General features: G+C 45.4%; 1 protein-coding gene across 1 annotated transcript in view; it reads right to left on the reverse strand.

Annotated features, from left to right (window-relative positions):
* Positions 1 to 9,521: 9,521 nt before the first annotated feature.
* Positions 9,522 to 17,358, reverse strand: part of TBX5 (T-box transcription factor 5) — a 48,989-nt gene continuing 41,152 nt past the window's right edge. The window contains exon 8 of the mRNA XM_081538304.1: positions 9,522 to 10,296. Within this exon, the coding sequence (XP_081394430.1) occupies positions 9,719 to 10,296 (578 nt within the window). The 3' untranslated portion in view covers positions 9,522 to 9,718. The remainder of the gene's footprint in view (positions 10,297 to 17,358) is intronic.

A 17,358-nucleotide genomic window follows, 5' to 3' on the forward strand; every position in this document is an offset into this window, starting at 1 on the left:
GCAGGATTCAGCTCTCTCCTCCCCAAAACGTCTCCTCTGACCACCAAGTCACCAAGTGTTCTTTTTTTTTAAAAAACACGGTCTTTTTTTTTTCATTGAAATTTGTTTGGCTGCACCAGGTCTTAGCTGTGGCATTCAGGATCTTGTTCCCTGTGTGTGTGCGTGCTAAGTGGCTTCAGTCGTGTCCGTCTCTGTGCAACTCCATGGTCTGTAGCCCGCCAGGCTCCTCTGTCCATGGAATTCTGCAGACAAGAATACTGGAGTGGGTTGCCATGCCCTCCTCCAGGGGATCTTCCCAACCCAGGGATCAAACCCTTGTCTCTTATGTCTCCTGCATTGGCAGGCGGGTTCTTTACCACTAGTGCCACCTGGGAAGCCCATCTAGTTCCCTGACCAGGGGTCAAACCCAAGCCCCTGCACTGGGAGTGTGGAGTCTTAACCACTAGACCCCTAGGAAGTCCCCCTAGGTGTTCTTAAGTGCAACTTTCTCTGAGAAATAAAAAAGTATTCACTGACTTCCGTGTATATCTCAAGATTAACATTCTCTCCAACTTAGATCAGCCAGCCTGTCGCGAACTGGGGGATTTGACAGGAAGTCTCTGAGCACCCACTTCTTGCCAGGCCCTGAGCTAACCCTCAGGAACCCAGGCACAGGACGGACGTGTAATGTCACACTGGACTGAGATCCACCGGAGGACGGGGACTATGCTATTCTGGCTTTGCAGTGAGTACACTCTAAGTGTCCAGCATTGGGGATGGAGGAAGTAGAAGTGTTTATCTATTTCAGCTATGAAAACTTGGGCGAGTGACGGACCCTCTGAGTCTCTATTTGCTCACCTGTAAAATGGGTACTAGGATGATCCCTGCACACCTCCCAGGTCCATTTTGGGGATCTTTTGACTCTGTAGATCTCCCTTTTAGCTTTGACTTCTAAAACACTCAAGAGTAGGGGCTTCTCTGGTGGTCCAAGCAAGATCCTGAGATAATACTGGGACACGAAGGTTCTACAGGATTCAGCTGTCTCCTCCCCAAAACGTCTCCTCTGACCACCAAGTCACCAAGTGTTCTTTTTTCAAAACGTGGTCTTTTTTTTTAATTGAAATTTGTTTGGCTGCAGTGGTTAAGACTCTTTGGCGCTTCCAGTGCAGGGGGTACAGGTTCGATCCCTGGTCAGAGAACTAAGGTCCCAAACACTGCATGCACGATTCAGCCAAAACGTAAAGAAATTAAAAAACGAAAACAAAAAATACTCAATAGCAAGTGTGGAGCCTAGGCATAATAATCATATAAAATGCTTGAAAAAAAGGCGAAAGTGTTAGTCGCTCGGCTGTGTCCAACTCTTTGAGACCCCAGCCTTTTCGGTCCATGGAATTCTCCAGGCAAGAGAATTCTCCACTGGAGTGGGTAGCCATTCCTTTCTCCAGGGGATCTCCCAATCCAGGGATCGAACCTGGGTATCCCACATTGCAGGGAAGTTCTTTACCATTTGAGCCACCAGAGTGCTTAGCATGTAACAAATCCTCAATAGTCAGAGCTGTGAAGCACTCTGGAGCCTAAACTCCAAGCTTAACTGAAGTTGATAAGGAGAGGGAAAAAGAGATTGGATGAAATGAGTCTCCTCTCTTTCCCACTTCTGGAAATGACAGCCTCGATATAATGCAATGAATGTTGGGGGGGGGGGGTAGGCAGGCAAAGGTGGGGAGATGGCCTGATGTTTAAAAAACAAATGGAAATCTAAAACTCTTTTTATAAACTCTTAATCCACCAAACCAAAGTTTTGGGCCACATGTCTGAGTTAGTCTACATCGATTGAACAAAACGCTGTCCATGGCTCAGAGCTGGCAACTTCACTGGGGTGTATCTGGTTGAGGATATCAGAGGAGAGGTTAAAGTGGAAGCCTGTTTGAAGGACACAAGCAATTAGCTCAACTGACTAGCTGTTGCTTTACCTCTCTCTGCCCACTTAGCCTTGATCGCTTATTTTGATTTTTCCATGTAGGATGTGGCTGGTGAGTCAGGAAGAAAGGAGAGCTTTCGTTATTTGCCCTTTGCTAAGTTCTTGGAAATATCAAGAATACTTGGCCCTCAAGACAAACCCCAGCTCTGGGCCTAAAAGCTCAGTCCAGATATGTTATATATTTATTCAAGGCAGCAATTGGCCAGGAAACGACTATAAAACACACATTTTGAATAAAAGAGGGAGATTTATGGTGCATTTTCGAATCTGAGTCATATCTCCCTGCCTCCCCCAGGCCAGGAGCCCTTAATCACTAACATACCCCCAGCTTGTACATTCGGTGGGCACAGAATTGCTTCCTTCTGGTCCTGTCCCAGTTAAAGATGTGATGGGGATCGTGCTACTTCATCTGACAGTCAGTAAATGAATTGCCAATTCATTCTCAACGGAGATGGGGGCTGGTTTTTTCCTCGGGAAGCAAAAAAAAAAAAAGTGAGGTCTTTTCATACGTATCTTTGATCAGTCGGGACTTGACAAATTATTTTCCTAGGAATTTCTCTATCCTTAATGCCACAGGGGAAAAAAATGGATTTACTCAAAAAGAATAGCTTTTATGTTTCAGAAATTAGAGCAATGTAAAAGCTTTTCATAGGTTCCTTTATATATCTCTCTCTGCCTCTCTTTCTCTCCCCTTCTTTTTCTGCAAAGGTATTTTTTTTCCAGGAAAAGAAGGCAGATACCAGACAGATCTGGGAAATGCCACTGGCAATAGCTAAGCTTTTGGCTAGTTATTTCAGTTTCATGAAAGTAACAGAAATGAGGCTGACTCCTTGAATACAATTGGTATTAAGAAAGCAAAGTCAAATCTTCTGCCCCCAGTTTCCCTTCTGGAACCTTATTTTATTTTTTTCTTCTCCTCCGGACTCCTGTTTTAGGGACAAACTTCAACCTTAAGAATACCTGAATTGTGTTTCAATTATCTCATGCTCATGGTTTAGACATTCACTTACCTGACGGCAGAAGGCTATTTCTATATCAAGGTTTTTATCCACTATGGTACAATCTTAAAAAAAAGAAAGTGCTGAAAATATCAGTGGTACAGGGCTGCCATGAACAGTTGGGCAGGCTGTGCACTGCACAACTTCAAGTGGGCTCCATTTGGCCAGACTATCAATGTGAATGACGTGCTATGAGGTTATGTTCTGCTCAGTCTTTCTAAGTTGGGGTGGCAGCTTTGAAAAGGAATTCACATAACCGAAGGGAAGACTGAAGAGTCATAATTATAATAAAGGAACAATCTGGGGGATGTATGTGGAAGGAGCTAAAAAAGAGTTTTGTAAGGGACTGAATGTGCACTAGTAGTTTTGGTCTGTTTATTTCTCCACTCAAGATTCTCTCTTGAAGAGGGAAAGAAAGAGATGCAATAAGCCTTTTCTAGGGGTCATGTGCTCCCACCCTCTTGCCTAAGAAGAGGAAACCTCTAGATTAACAGTGTTACTCTCCTAATGCAGATTTCCTCCAAGAAGACCCTAAAACAAGGATTTGGGTGCAGTGGTCTACCTGAGTGGAGTGAGACTCGAGATAAGGGAGGGAAAGAAACCAGTGAAGGGTGTGGTAACAAGCAGGTTGAGCTTCCCAGGTGGTGCAGTGGTAAAGAATTCGCCTGCTGGTGCACGAGATGCAGGAGACCTGGACTTGATCCCTGGGTCAGGAAGATCACCTGCAGAAGGAAATGGCAACCTACTCCAGTATTCTTACCTGGAAAATCCCATGGACGGAGGAGCCTGGTGGGCCACAGTCCACGGGGTCACAAAGAGACACGGCTGAGCGCCTAAACAGCAACAAGCAGGTCACCTCCGTGAGCAAGTGGGACTCAGTCCCCCTAGGGATCCCGCAAGAGACTGTAAAACAAACTCACGGCGGTCTCATCAAAGGGACAGAAGGCTGAGATACTTACAAGGTAGTACTCTGGTCCTTCATCACTTGGTTCCCTGGCCAAGCACAGGCCTAAGGCTAGAGAAAGACGTCAAAAGCAGAGAGACTCAGATGCAGGAAGCTAGACCATCCACCCAATCTGCAAGTAACCCAGAGGATGGACCCCGGAAACAGGGATGGGCACTGACCCAGCCATTTGCTGTGCCCACCAAGACCACACACAATGCAAATGATATAAACCCTCCCAAAGATTCGGGGTGCAATCTCCAAAAGAAGGAAGAACAGATGCAGGGAGGTCACAAAATACCGAATACCCATCACACAAGGAATCTAAGACAAATGCAGTTTGTCTGGGTGTTGGCCCCATCTCTGCCATTAAGTAGCCTCTTGGCCTTGGGCAAGTCACTACCTCCACCCTGGAGATACCCAGACCTTCATTTCCTCTTCTCTAAAGATCAGTAGAGTATGAACATCTGACATTTCCAGGGACCTAAACCTCAGGATTAGAAATGGGGCTTCCCTGGAAAAGAATCTGAAAGAATAACTATATATAAACTGAATCAAGTTGCTGTACACCTGAAACCAGCACAACATTGTAAATCAAATTCAATTAAAAATAAATAGATAAGGGACTTCTTTAGTGGTCTAGTTTGTGCGCTTATGTGTATGTGTGTGCACATGAGTGTATGTATGTATGTGTATGCTTGTGTATATGTGTTTTTGTCTTATGTGTGTGTGCTTGTGTCTTTGTATGTGTGTATATCTGTATGTGCATGTGTGTGTATGTACATGTGTGCTTGTGCTTGTGCCTGTCTGTATATGTGTGTACATGTGTGTGTGCTTGTGTCTGTGTGTGTATGTGCTTGTGTGTATTCATTAACAAGAGAACAGTTCTCTTAGGGCAATACCTTGACCCAATAAGAGCACCAAGCCTCCAAAACTCAACCCCAAAAAATGGAGCCAGAGAAATATCCAGATGCCTCCTCGTTTCTGCCAAGGAGAACATTCCACACTCAGCAGGCAGCTGCCTTGGACTGGTACCCAGCTCTGTCACTGCCCACTGTCACCCCTTACAGAATCTCCATCTCTTTATCCTCAGACACTGGTGCCTCACCTTCCTCACAAACTCCATTTGGTTAACGACCAAAAAATAAATGTGATTTTGCTTCACTAATTCTATTCTTAATTATAAACAGAATTCATCTTCATCTCAAGAAACAGAAAATATCCAAATACACAGAGAAACTTTAAAAACCCAACAGTTCTCGTCAGTACCCACAACTCTCACCACTGTTATTATTGTATTCTACATCCTGGTTTTTCTCCTCTGAGCATGAATGAATGCAGATGTATTTAGTAAAATTGAGATGCTGGTAGGCATGCTACTTGTAACCCATTCTTTCACTCACAATGGATCTTAAGCATCTCCTTCAAACTGTCTTCATTTCTTAATGGCAAACTGGTATTGCACTGTCTGCTCAGACATTAATTTATTTACCCCAACTCCAGTTGTCTCCAGTTTCGTGTGATTAAAAAAATCACAATGAACATTCCAGAAAATAAATATTTGTACACACCACAGATTATGACCTTAGGACCAATTCCTTAAAGCAGAGCTGTCCAGTTAAATGATTAGCACATTTTTAAGGCTTTTGATCTATTTTGCTAAACTCTTCTCCCAAACAGTTTATCCATCTTCATTCCAGGAGTTTATGAAATTTCCTATTTTCTCATTAGCAACATGTATTATTATTATTTGGCCATGGCAGATGATTTGTGGGATCTTAGTTCCCTGACCAAGGATTGAACACAGGCCCTCGGCAGTGAAAGCTCCATGTCTTAACCGCTGGACCACCAGGAGATTTCCTGTATTGTTTTAATTATTATTAAAATATGCATTTACTAAGTCAATGAATAAAAAGTTATATGTAACTTGCATTTCATGGATCAAAGTCTTTCTTTTAAAGTGTTTATTAAGCATGTACTGAGATAGGGACTTAACTGGACATGTCCAAAGATATCTCAAACCTCACAACAGTCCTTTGAAGCAGGTAAAAGAGGTCCTTTTCATGACTGAGGAAGCCAAGGCTTGGGCAGACTTAGGTTTCATGCTGAGCTCTGCCACACACACCAGCCGTGTGCTGTTATGAGTGTCCCCAGCCTCTCTGGGCTCATACTAATGGTCAGAGTCTCTGATGGCTCTGGCACTCCTCTGCCTCACAACTTTAAGTCCCACACTTGAGCGCTCAGTGTCGGACAAGGAAGCCAGAAGGATGCTGTAATGTTGCTCTCCCAAGTACAAAGAAGCCCACCAGCTCATGAATCCTGTCTGTCCCCTGCAGCTGTGGTGAGAAAATGGAAAAGACCTTAACACCATCAAGGGTCCTCAACAGGTAAGAGTGTCTGTCACACAGGCTGGGACTCCAACACATGCTTGTGGAACAAATGAATAAATGTAGACTCGGTGATTACTATCCATTCATGAACCTGTAGCTCATTCCTCCATCCCCATTTCTGCCTCAGGACCTTTGCACAAGCTGTTCCCACTGCCTGAAAGGTTTCCTTCCCAATGTTTCACGTGGCTAATTCCTACTCATCATTCAGGGCTCAAAAACCAGGTTAGGACTCCATGTTTTATTTCTTTATGACATTATGCACACTGCTTTCATAGTTCTCCCTGCCTTTGCCTTACTAATTAAGACGACAATTGCCTAAGGGCTGTTTCTCTCAGTAAACCATAAACTCCAGGATGACACAACCTCTATCACCTTGTTCATCACTGTGTCCTCAGTACTTATCCCTTGTCCAGTCCAAAGCAAGCATCCACAAAGATATTACAGAAATATAATAATTTGTGTTGTGTCTTTTTTAATTTTTAAAGATTTTTTTGATGTGGACCATTTTAAAAAGTCTTTATTGAAATTGTTACAGTACTGCTTCTGTTTTATGCTTTGGTTTTTTGGCCATGAGGCATGTGGGATTTTAGCTCCTCAACCAAGGATCAAACCCACATCCCCTGCCTTGGAAGGCAAAGTCTTAACCCCTGGACCACAAGGGAAGTCCCCAGTGTTGTGTCTTTTGACATCTAAACAATGACAAGACTACATGAATCTTTGGATATGACATCCTTAAACCTACCAATTTAGTATAAAGATCCTTTACTACCACTGTTTGGAACCTGAAGAGGTCAGTTGGCTTCTGTTATGGAAGGACAGTGTCCCTTTTTTGATTTATGAAGCTTTGACATATTTTTAATAATTCTCCAAAGAAGCTACCGTTTGAGTGCTAGAGATGGGAGCATTAACTCAGTATTCTTGTGATGCTGTTGAGAAAGACTAAGACTGCTTATCTTGTGTAGGTGGCTAATTAGTTGGGAAGGTAAGTTTTTCAAGCCCCCTTTATTAACTCATGAGAGTAAACATCTATTTATAGAGTACAGTCAGAATTTCTCCAGTGAAACTTAACTCATTCATTCTCTGTGGGGACAGGAAGGCCATTGACCTAGTTTCTCCATCGTACTTGAAAGAAGCTGAATTGTCATCTCTTTATAATTAATTCACACTTCCTGGGAGTTCTGTGCTAGGAAAGGCCCAGGGGGACCCGATTAAATGAATAATTTGAAATCAAGAAGCCAGTTGTTCCTGTGTTAAGGCAATGTGACATATCTGATGGTTCTAGATCATTTGAAAGGTATGGCACCAAAATTATAAAAATAGAAACAAAAATGGCAGCACTAAACGCATTACTGGTTTGCTGCTCTGTTTTGCCCTGTAAGTGTCAGGACAAACTCATACCTCCTAAATTTGTGGGCTTTGAGTAAATATCCACAGAAGGTTCAGAAAGTCACCTGTACTGGGGACCTCCAAAACAATTCATTGCAGTAAATTAACTCAAAGAAAGAAATCTTCAGAAAACCAAGTATTAGGTATGGTCAATGTCATTTTTTTTGATCAGTTGGGATTCCTGGTTTTTCTTTTCCAGTGCTGACTCAAATTCAATCAAAACAAATATCTCCATTCCAGAAGTCTAAGCCAGTGGGTAAACACATTCAGCTCCATCACGCTTGAATACAGGATTCCAAATACCCCTGAGAACAGCTGGAGAAAGCAGATGGGGCGAAAAATTCACCTGCCAGACAACTTCGCCTTCTGTTTCCTCCACTGAATTTCCTCTCAATTCAGTCCATTGAAAGAACACGGGGGGAAAAAATGGGTGTTCAAGTCCCTTGTACTTGTTAAAGCACATGGTATTTATTAGGCATTAACTGGCACACAAATATACGAAACGAGTACTTAATTCTCATCCCACCCCTCCCTTAGCAACATAAAAAGACATAATCGCAGAAAGACACTCACATGACAAACAGACTCACACACTCTTACGTACTTGAACATACGCAGTCTCACATATTACCCTGTTCTCTTTATTAGGGTCAGTTTAAAAAAAATAACTTTTTTTAATCATGAAAGCAAAGCACATTTGAAAGGGAAGAAAAAATGCAAACTTGATTTTGAGTATCAATAAAATTAAAAGCTTTTGGCCAGCTCCCATGCTGGATTCCATTTCAGGTTATTACTTAATTAGAACTCCTATTTATAAATAAATAGTACCAGTAAAATATTACATCTGAAGAACCCTGCAATAACGTTTTACTTACACACTTTTTTTTTTAATACCATTTTCTGCTTTCAATAACCACAGTTTAGGGTCTGCATTTGGTGCTGGTATGATGTCTTTGAAGAATGCTCCTCAGTGAATAAGTCTGGCTGCTTCTTTAGGGATGGTGGTGTTGGTTTTGCATCCAGTCTGGGTCATCGGCTGCGGTGATGGAGGTTTGGAAGCTGGGGGCTGGCTTTGCTTTTTTTTTTGGTTATCAGGGCGAATATTTATTTTGGCTTTTTCACAACGCTTGTCAGCACAGAGCTTGCGCCTTGCTTATCACAGTTCTGCCCGCATGTAAACCGGGGCTTTTTAAGTTTTTCAAAGCGAGATTTCCGCTTGGGAAGGTATAGGCCACGTTTCAGAGGGCGGGAAGGACACGGAGCCGGGGAGACGGGAGGGCTGAGGGAGACAGGATGCCAGATGGAGTCCGGCGTTATCCTGACCCCACTGGTGGGCAGGAGGCGAACCTGGACTCCATGAGGATGGGGAAGGGAGGCCAAGATCGTAGAGAAGCTGGGACGCAGGGAAGCTTGGCAGAAACATCCCTGGCAGAGGTAGGTAATTTCTTAGTCAAGAGGGAGGGTGGCCAATTTAGGTTTTGGGGGTTGGAGGAGTATTTGAAGGGAACCCCACAAGTACATATCTTGAAACATTCTTGCCTCAGACCTCCCCCAGAATAAGGGACTGGGTCCCATTAAGAAAATTGAAAGAAAAAAATATATTATTATTTATTATATAACAACGTCAACATTAACACCAAGACAGGGAAGGACTCCAACTACGCATGAGGATCAAACACTCCAGGAGGCAGGACTTTCTGAAGACCAAAAGAAGAAATCAGGGAGGGCATCCTGGAGGTGGTGTGATTGTGGCCGGTCAAGGAGGGCAGTGGTCGTGGAGGGGGACGGGGGGGCGGGGACTCATCTCTTCTTGTCGTTTTTTAGTTTTGAGACAAAACAAAGTCACATTTTTTGAATTGTGGATTCAAGCAACTGATTACATCAGTGTCGGGGGGGTGTGTAGGGGCGGGGGTAGTTCTCAAGTGCAGACGTGAACGCGGGGTGAAATGAGACATCTCGTCCGTGGGGTTCTCCCTGTGGCTGTCTCTCTCCCTCTCTCTCTCCCCTCCCTCTGGAAAACGGCAGCAGAGAAGCAGGCCTGGCCTTAGCTGTTGTCATTCCACTCTGGAACCATGCCGACTCCGTGCACGGCCGAGTGGTACTGATGCGGGGACAGGGTCCTTGGTACGCCGTGAGAGTACAGAAACTCTGACGCCTGAAGGCTGCCCGGGGACTGGAGGCCAGTCTGAGGCCCGCACTGCCTGACCACAGGCTGGTGGGCCACGGAGGTCTGGTGCTGGAACATTCCCTCTCCGAGCTGCGGGGAGCCATGGTTGGCCATGCTGGCCAGCCGGGGGACCAGGGGCCCCGAGGTGAAGTGAGCAGAGAAGTGCTGATAGGGTAGCCTGTCCATGGGCTGCACGGTGGTGACCGTGCAGCTGCTGTACGAGGACATACTGGGCCAGGCATTGCAGCTAATGTCCTCCAGGCTGGGCACGGGCTCGCTGGGGGGCGCGGAGCTGGCGTACATGCAGGCCTGCCGCTGGGCTGACTCTGTCCGGTAGGAGGCACCCAGGCCCTGCTGCTGGGGGTAGCCGGAGCGGTAGAAGGGGTCCTCCTCGCTAGGTGATGTCTCCATGTAGGGCTTCTTATAGGGATGGTCTGTGCTGGAACATTCTTCATCTGTGGGAAGACAGACACCCATGAGGCCAGGGACCAGCCACCCCACAGCTCAAGGCTGAGATAGCCATTTGGCCCGAGGATGGAAGAATTAAGTCTGGAAGATGGTTAGCTCCAACCTCTGTTCCGACCATAAAGGGGGTGGCCTGTCACAGCTAAGACTTTGGGCTACGGAGCCCTAAGCAAACAGTTTGACCCTTCCGAGCCCAGTTTCTTTTTTAAAAAATAAATTTCAGTGTATTCCCTCAGTAGAACATTAATGCAATTGTTATAGAAGATGCTTTGTATAGATTCTAGTAAGCTGGGGAAATTGAGTTCAGCTTCTTCACCTATAAAATGGAAAGAGTCATACGGCACTTTCTAGAAAGGGAACTGCTAATGAAATGGGAAAATATAGGTTAAGTACTTAGTCCAGAGCTTGATACAAGGAAACGCTCAATAAATGACAATTATTATTATTCTCTTCCTTCCTCCCCAGCATGTAAATTTCAGGAAGGCAACATATGGTCTGGAATACCCATCACTATCTTCCCAGAACCAGGGGCGTATACCTAGTAACAATAATAACAACAGCATCAAGCACAACCATAAGAACACATACAGTCTGTCACTGTTCTGAATACTCTTCATGAGGTCACCCATTTAATCTCAACAACCCCCTGAGGTGGGTTCTCTTAGTATCCTCATCTTACAGAGGAGAGAAAGGAGACACATAGAGGTCGAGAAACCTGCCTGTTGCACCATGGTGACCTGAATGGGAAGTCCAAAACGGAGGGATATATGTATAAGTGTGGCCGATTCATTTTGCTGTACAGTAGAAACTAACATGACATTGTAAAGCAACTATAAGGAGAAGGGGATGACAGAAGATGAGATGGTTGGATAGCATCACCGATTCAATGGACATGAATCCGAGCAAACTCCAGGAAATAGCCAAGGACAGGGGAGCCTGGCATGCTGCAGTCCACGGAGTCGCAGAGTCAGACATGACTGAGCGACTGAACAATGACAACGAAAGAAAGTTGCCCACGGTCCTCTGTGGCTGACAACAGTGGAGGTGGGATTAGAATCCTAGGAATCTCGTGACGGAATCCCTGCTCTTCAGTCCATGCTAGACAGTAGGACATGCAGCAAATACTTTTGCAATGAATGGAACAGGGCATGGACAGACAGATAAATGGATGGAAACTGAAATGAATCCCCAAATCCCTTCCTGACATCTCTTGTGGAGTTGGTACCAATTACTATGTTACTGTTTCCTCGCTGAGCAAGTCACTTCCCTCCTGTGGGCACTGATTAATCCCTAATAGAGAGCAAGGGAAAGAGAGTTCTGTCTCTGAAAGACAGTCTTCCTTCACCACTTTGGGGTCACTGACCCCTTTGGGTTCTAACAAAAGTGCTGGGCTCTCTTCTAGGAAAAAACACTGAAACACGACATTTTGAGAACTGTAGGTATAGACAAAAGTGATGCATACAACTTCAAGGGGCTCAAAGACTCCCCAAAATGCAGACCTCAGTTAAGAAACCTAGATATGCATGAGCCTGACTCTGGCTCTTTTACTTAATATCGGTGGGACACTAGCAAGGTATCTGTCATCTCTGGGACTCCTTTTTATCATCTTTGAATCAGAATCAGCAATACTTACCTCACTGGGCAGCTCAGGCATAATAATATCAAGCATGGAAATCTCCTGTATCCATCACCCAGGGCAGCTCATGTCGCCAGGATAACACCACCTGTGTCCTGGCAGACCTCATCCGTAATAACATACCTCCAGGTGTTTCCTTCGGGGGAAGCAGTCCTAGGGAGTTTCTACCGAGGCGTAAACCTCACACGGATTCATTCCTTGGCTGGGATTTTACTCCCCAAGCTGGAGATTTTTCTTTTCTCACTTCCGATCTCTTTCTAATGAACAACGCTAAGAAATATGCCGATAATAATTGAGAACTAGACTTAGAAAACAGAGTCTTTTCCCAGCTGTGCTGTCAAAGGGTGATATGGTCTGGGTAAACCACTCTATCTTTCATGCCTAGACTTCTTTATAATAAAAGAACATATTTGCATCTTAAAAAAAAAAAGTCTATATAAAAAAAGGAAATATGCCATGTTTGGGGTGTGAAGAAAAATGAAACCCTGCGACACTCCCACACCTGTGATCACAATGATGGTTGATGACAGGACACAGGACTAAATAAGGAAGGAAATAAGAGCTAGAATTTATTGAACACCTACTAAGTGACCTAACTCCAATCTCACCGTCATTCCTCGAGGTGGCTGTTCTCATTCTCGTCTCTTAGAGGCAGAAACTGAAGCTCAGAGAAGTGACCTGCTCAAGGCCATGCAGCTGGGAAAGAGTACAGGCTGGAATCAAAGCCACGACTAATTCACTTTGCCGATTGCATTTTGCCTCGCCTCCAGCTTTCTGGATTTCTACTATCCAATGCCACTCACTCAGCCACCCAACCAATACTGACTGAGCCCCTACCAAGCCCCTACCAGGTGCTGGTCAACTGCTGTGGTCCTGCTCGAAGCACATCCTTGGCCCCTCTCCATCCTCCCCCGTCCAGGGGCAAGGGAACGAGGGCAGGACCTGTGAGAGCAGGAGGCTGACACTGTGATGAGCAGGTAGTCCTTGGGGGTAAAGCTTCAAGTAAGTCTTCTTCCCACAGCAAGTCCTACGGCTTAGCACTGGACTATAAACCAACAGCCCGTGCCAAGTAGGGTAGCTTGGATGTCGGTTCCACCCAACACCTCCACTCTCATCATTCTCCAGGTGATACCCCCAGGTATGTCCAGAATCTCCCCCCAAACATGTATCTTCACATCTAGGTTGCACCCATCTAATAGCAAGCACTTATTTTCAGCTAAACTCTTTCTGGGACACATCTGGGACCCACAGGATACTCAAACACTGGTCCCCAAAAATTGAAAAATGCAATCATCATTCTTCCAGGTGTTCTAGCTACATGATGCCAACCATCCAGATGTCTGAAGACATCCAGATGAGCAAGGGTCCATATTTTTCACTTTTCAACCTAGCATTTTGGGAGCATCTTAAGGACACTGCTACACTCCACTTATTTATATTTTTTGTCCTGGCCACCTCCTCCTTCGATTCCTTCCCTCCATTCTTCCTTCCCTCCACCCCACAGATCCATAAATCTGAATGTTTCCATTGTTGCTGGAATCATAACCTTTGGGTTTTCCATTTAACCAGGGCGTTCTCCTTTTCAATAATAGCAAGTACAGCTGCAGGGTACCCTTGGCAAGAGAAAAAAAAAAAAAGGCAAACTAACCAGTCCCAAGTTTCTGATCCCCTTCCAGATTAGTTACAAGTAAAAAAAGGAAGGATAATATGAAAAAGGCCAGAGCCACATTTTGGAAAATCGTAAAATTACACATTCCAAGGCTTAATACTCCAAAGATCTGATGCAGAGTCCTATGAAAAACTCAATGCTGGGTTATTGAAGGAAACAGGACTTAAGCATTCTCCAGTTTCTCTTGGTCCTCATCATACTGTAAAGAAATTCCAAAGCCAGGATCAAAACTTCACGCTGGTCATGATAAATGCTTGCGATGTAATCTCTGTGTTTATTTTTGTGATGGTTTGGTTTCTATCTTTTTATTGGGAGCCTGATAACTGATAAACAGCAAACACATCTGTCCCAGCCGAGTCCTGCTTATCTTCCGCAGTTGGGGGAATGGGCTGCAGTCAAAAGGTCAAGTCCTCGATGAGATGAGTCCATGGCTTGCTTTCAGAAAGCTGCATACGGGTGGTCAATTACACTTCAAATGTCCGAAACCCAGCTGAGTCCCTTGGATAACAGAAAAGCTCTTCCTGATTCTGACCACTGATCACCACAACACATCGTGAAAAACCCTAGTGGCCGGTGTGTTTCCGGATGTTGTTGATTTTGGATAAAATGGCTTTAATGATGAATCCCGGATACAGATTTTAGGGCACTGAGTTATGTCTCTTGACTCACTGGCTACATGACCTTGGACAAACCCCTAGACCATTCCAATCTCAGTTCTTGTTTGTGTTATACACGGGGTGCTAATGTGCTATGTCACTTCAGTTGTGTCCAGCTCTTTGAGACCCCATGGACTGTAGCCCACCAGGCTCCTCTGTCCATGGGATTCTCCAGGCAAGAATACTGGAGTGGGTTGCCATTCCCTTCTCCAGGGGATCTTCCCAATCCAGGGATGAAACCTGAGTCTCCTGTGGCTCCTGCATCGAAGGCAGATTCTTTACCACTGAGCGGTCGGGGAAACCCATTATACATGGGGAGGATATATAAATTTCATGTAGGAATTGAGATAATAATATTGCAGTCTAGTTTCTATTTTCCTTGTACTTAAATTAAGTATTCAAATCTTATCTGCCCAAGTAATACAATTCTACTCTCTTTCCCCTCTTGGAAGACTGGATAGATGGCTCTGTGAAGGTTGTCCAATACTGCAAGGTACTTGGGTGAATTCCAGAGCCAGGAAACTCACAGAGCTAATTTCAAATGTCTGATCCCATTGAGCAAACATTGTCACCACTGCCAAACGGGTCACTTCCCTTGCTGATGGAGTCCATTCAGATGAAAGATTGTGGGGGAGTCTTCACAGATTAAGATACTGAAGGTGGAGAGATAAAATGCCAACTCCTTAGCTGAGTGACCTTTGCCAAGTCAGAACCAGAACTCTAATTCAGGCTTTATGACTCTGAACAGCGCTCTTTCTGATAGATGGCCCCAGCCTTTCAGCCTTCAGGAAACCCACTGTGTTCGGAGAATATGAAAAGGTAGTAACCTTGCCTCTTTGGATGGATGAATGGATGGATGGATAGATGGATGAACAGATGGATGGGTGGATGGATGGATGGATGGACAGATGAATGGATAGATGGATGGACAGACAGATAGATGGAAGGACAGATGGATGAATAGATGGGTGAATGGATGAGTAGATGGGTGAATGGATGGGTAGATGGATGAATAGATGGATGGGTGGATGGATGGATGAACAGATGGATGGATGGACAGACAGATGGATAGATGGTTGGATGGACGGATGGACTGGTGTGTACGCGTTTGTCCCCATGTTGTTAGCTCTTAACCTTAAAGTAAAAAGAACTTGGATGGTAGTGTGGGAAGATTGGAAATCAAAAGACTCCAGTTCAAATCTCCAGTTCAAATCTCAGTAAGCCACTATCCAAAGCCATGGGATGTACGGACTTGCTTGCTATCAGTCTCCCCCAGTGAGAATACAAGCTTCCTGGGAATAGAGACCTTTGCCATCTCTCTCCCCTATCTTCAGCATATGGCACAGCACCCAGTACAAAGTAAGTGTGCCATTAACATTTATTTGATGACTGCAGCCTGGATCAGCCACATAAACTTGGGAATCTACCCCAAGCTCTTATTCCTCTATTTGCCTCCTGTTTGCCACGGGGGTGGAAGGCATCTCCCGTGACTAAAAGACTACAGGGAGACTCCAGTGAAGGAAAGGGTGTGGGATTGCTCTAAAAACCAAGGAGGCTGAGGAAATGCAAAGCCCTTGACGGTACCCAATTCCTTTTCCCTTTCCCTCTCAGTATCCAGTGCAGTAACTGGCTTTGCTAAAACCTTTATTTGGGTCGCCTCTGGTTTCCAGTGGTTGGGGAGGGCTGTCAGGGTGGGAAGGAGAGAGAAAGACAGACAAGTGGTCTCCCAGGCCCGGGCGAACTGGATGTGATTGAGTGGCATTGATAAAAACACTTTCCCAGCTTTTTTAGCTCCTCCCATCAGGAGAGATAGTTTGGAGACAGCTGGGTCCAAACAGAAGGGGCCCGCCGGCCGGCCTGGTCCTTTGACATTTCACTGGGGCTGCCTCCTGGGCCGGCTGGAAAGGAGACAGACAATGGAGGGAAGTCAGATAGTGGGGCAGGCAGGGGCCGGGGTAGGGGAGAAGCCACCCATGGAGTTATCACTTAACGGGAGTCCCAAACTGGAAGGAAACCTCGGCTGATTCCTTATCGCTTTACAATGGAGACTGATGATGAATTGCTTTTTGTCGTCTCCAAGGCAGCCAGGCAGGACAGATGGAGCTTGGCTGGAATGTTCTCTGTCCCTAGGAGCTGCCTTTTGCAGGTGGAGGGAGGCAAGAGGGGCAGAGGTTTCTGCAAAGGTGAAATGTGCCCTGCACCCCAACTACACAGACCTCAGAATGAATCGGGGGTGGAGCTGCTTCCTCGCTGGGTGACTCTGTGCCAGTTACTCCATCTCTCTGAGCCTCAGGGTCCACATCTGTCAAAGAGGGGGCAATCCTTCACCTTGTTATCTGCAACCAGTCACATCGTCCTGACTCCTCCAACATCTCCAGCTCTTCTCCACACTCCTTGGTCTGAGCCATCACCATCTCACACACCTTGGAGCCTACAATAGCCTATGAACCATCCCTGTCATCAGTTCGATCACAAAAAAGGGACTGCCTCAAAACAAAACGCAATCACATCCCTCATGGGTTCAAACCCCTGCAAAGGCCACCTGTCAGTGTTAAGATAAAATCCAAACCCTTCAAAGTGGCTCACAAGGGCTGGCGTTGTGCTGGTCCCTGCCTTCCTCAGCAGCCTTCTCTCCCATCACTCTTCCCTGCTCTGTGCTCAAACTATGCTGGCCTTATGTCCACTCCCCCAGTGAGAGGGGGCTTCCCATTTTCCAAGGGTCTGCTCTTCTCTATGTCTGGATACCCACTTGGCTCCCCAGTCTCATATCTGACACCCACTCTCCATAGACCTCAGCTGAAATTCTTCCCTGACGCCCCACTCTAGTCCAATAACCCACTTTGCTGTTTTTTTTAATAACTTTTAAAAAACATTTATTTATTTGGCTGTGTCCGATCTTAGTTACAGCATGGTGCCCAGACTCAGTTGCCCCGTGGCATACAGTGTCTCAGTTTCCCAACCAGGGATCGAACTCACGTCCCCTGTATTGGAAGTGTGGATTCTCAACCACTGGGCCACCAGGGAAGTCCCCCACTTTTCTTTCTGTTAGCACTTTGTGTATCTCCTTCATAGCATTCAATTGCCACTGCCA

Source organism: Giraffa tippelskirchi, chromosome 11, assembly GCF_054371585.1.
Source record: "Giraffa tippelskirchi isolate mGirTip1 chromosome 11, T2T-mGirTip1v1.2.pri, whole genome shotgun sequence".
In the NCBI taxonomy this organism is placed as follows: domain Eukaryota; kingdom Metazoa; phylum Chordata; class Mammalia; order Artiodactyla; family Giraffidae; genus Giraffa; species Giraffa tippelskirchi.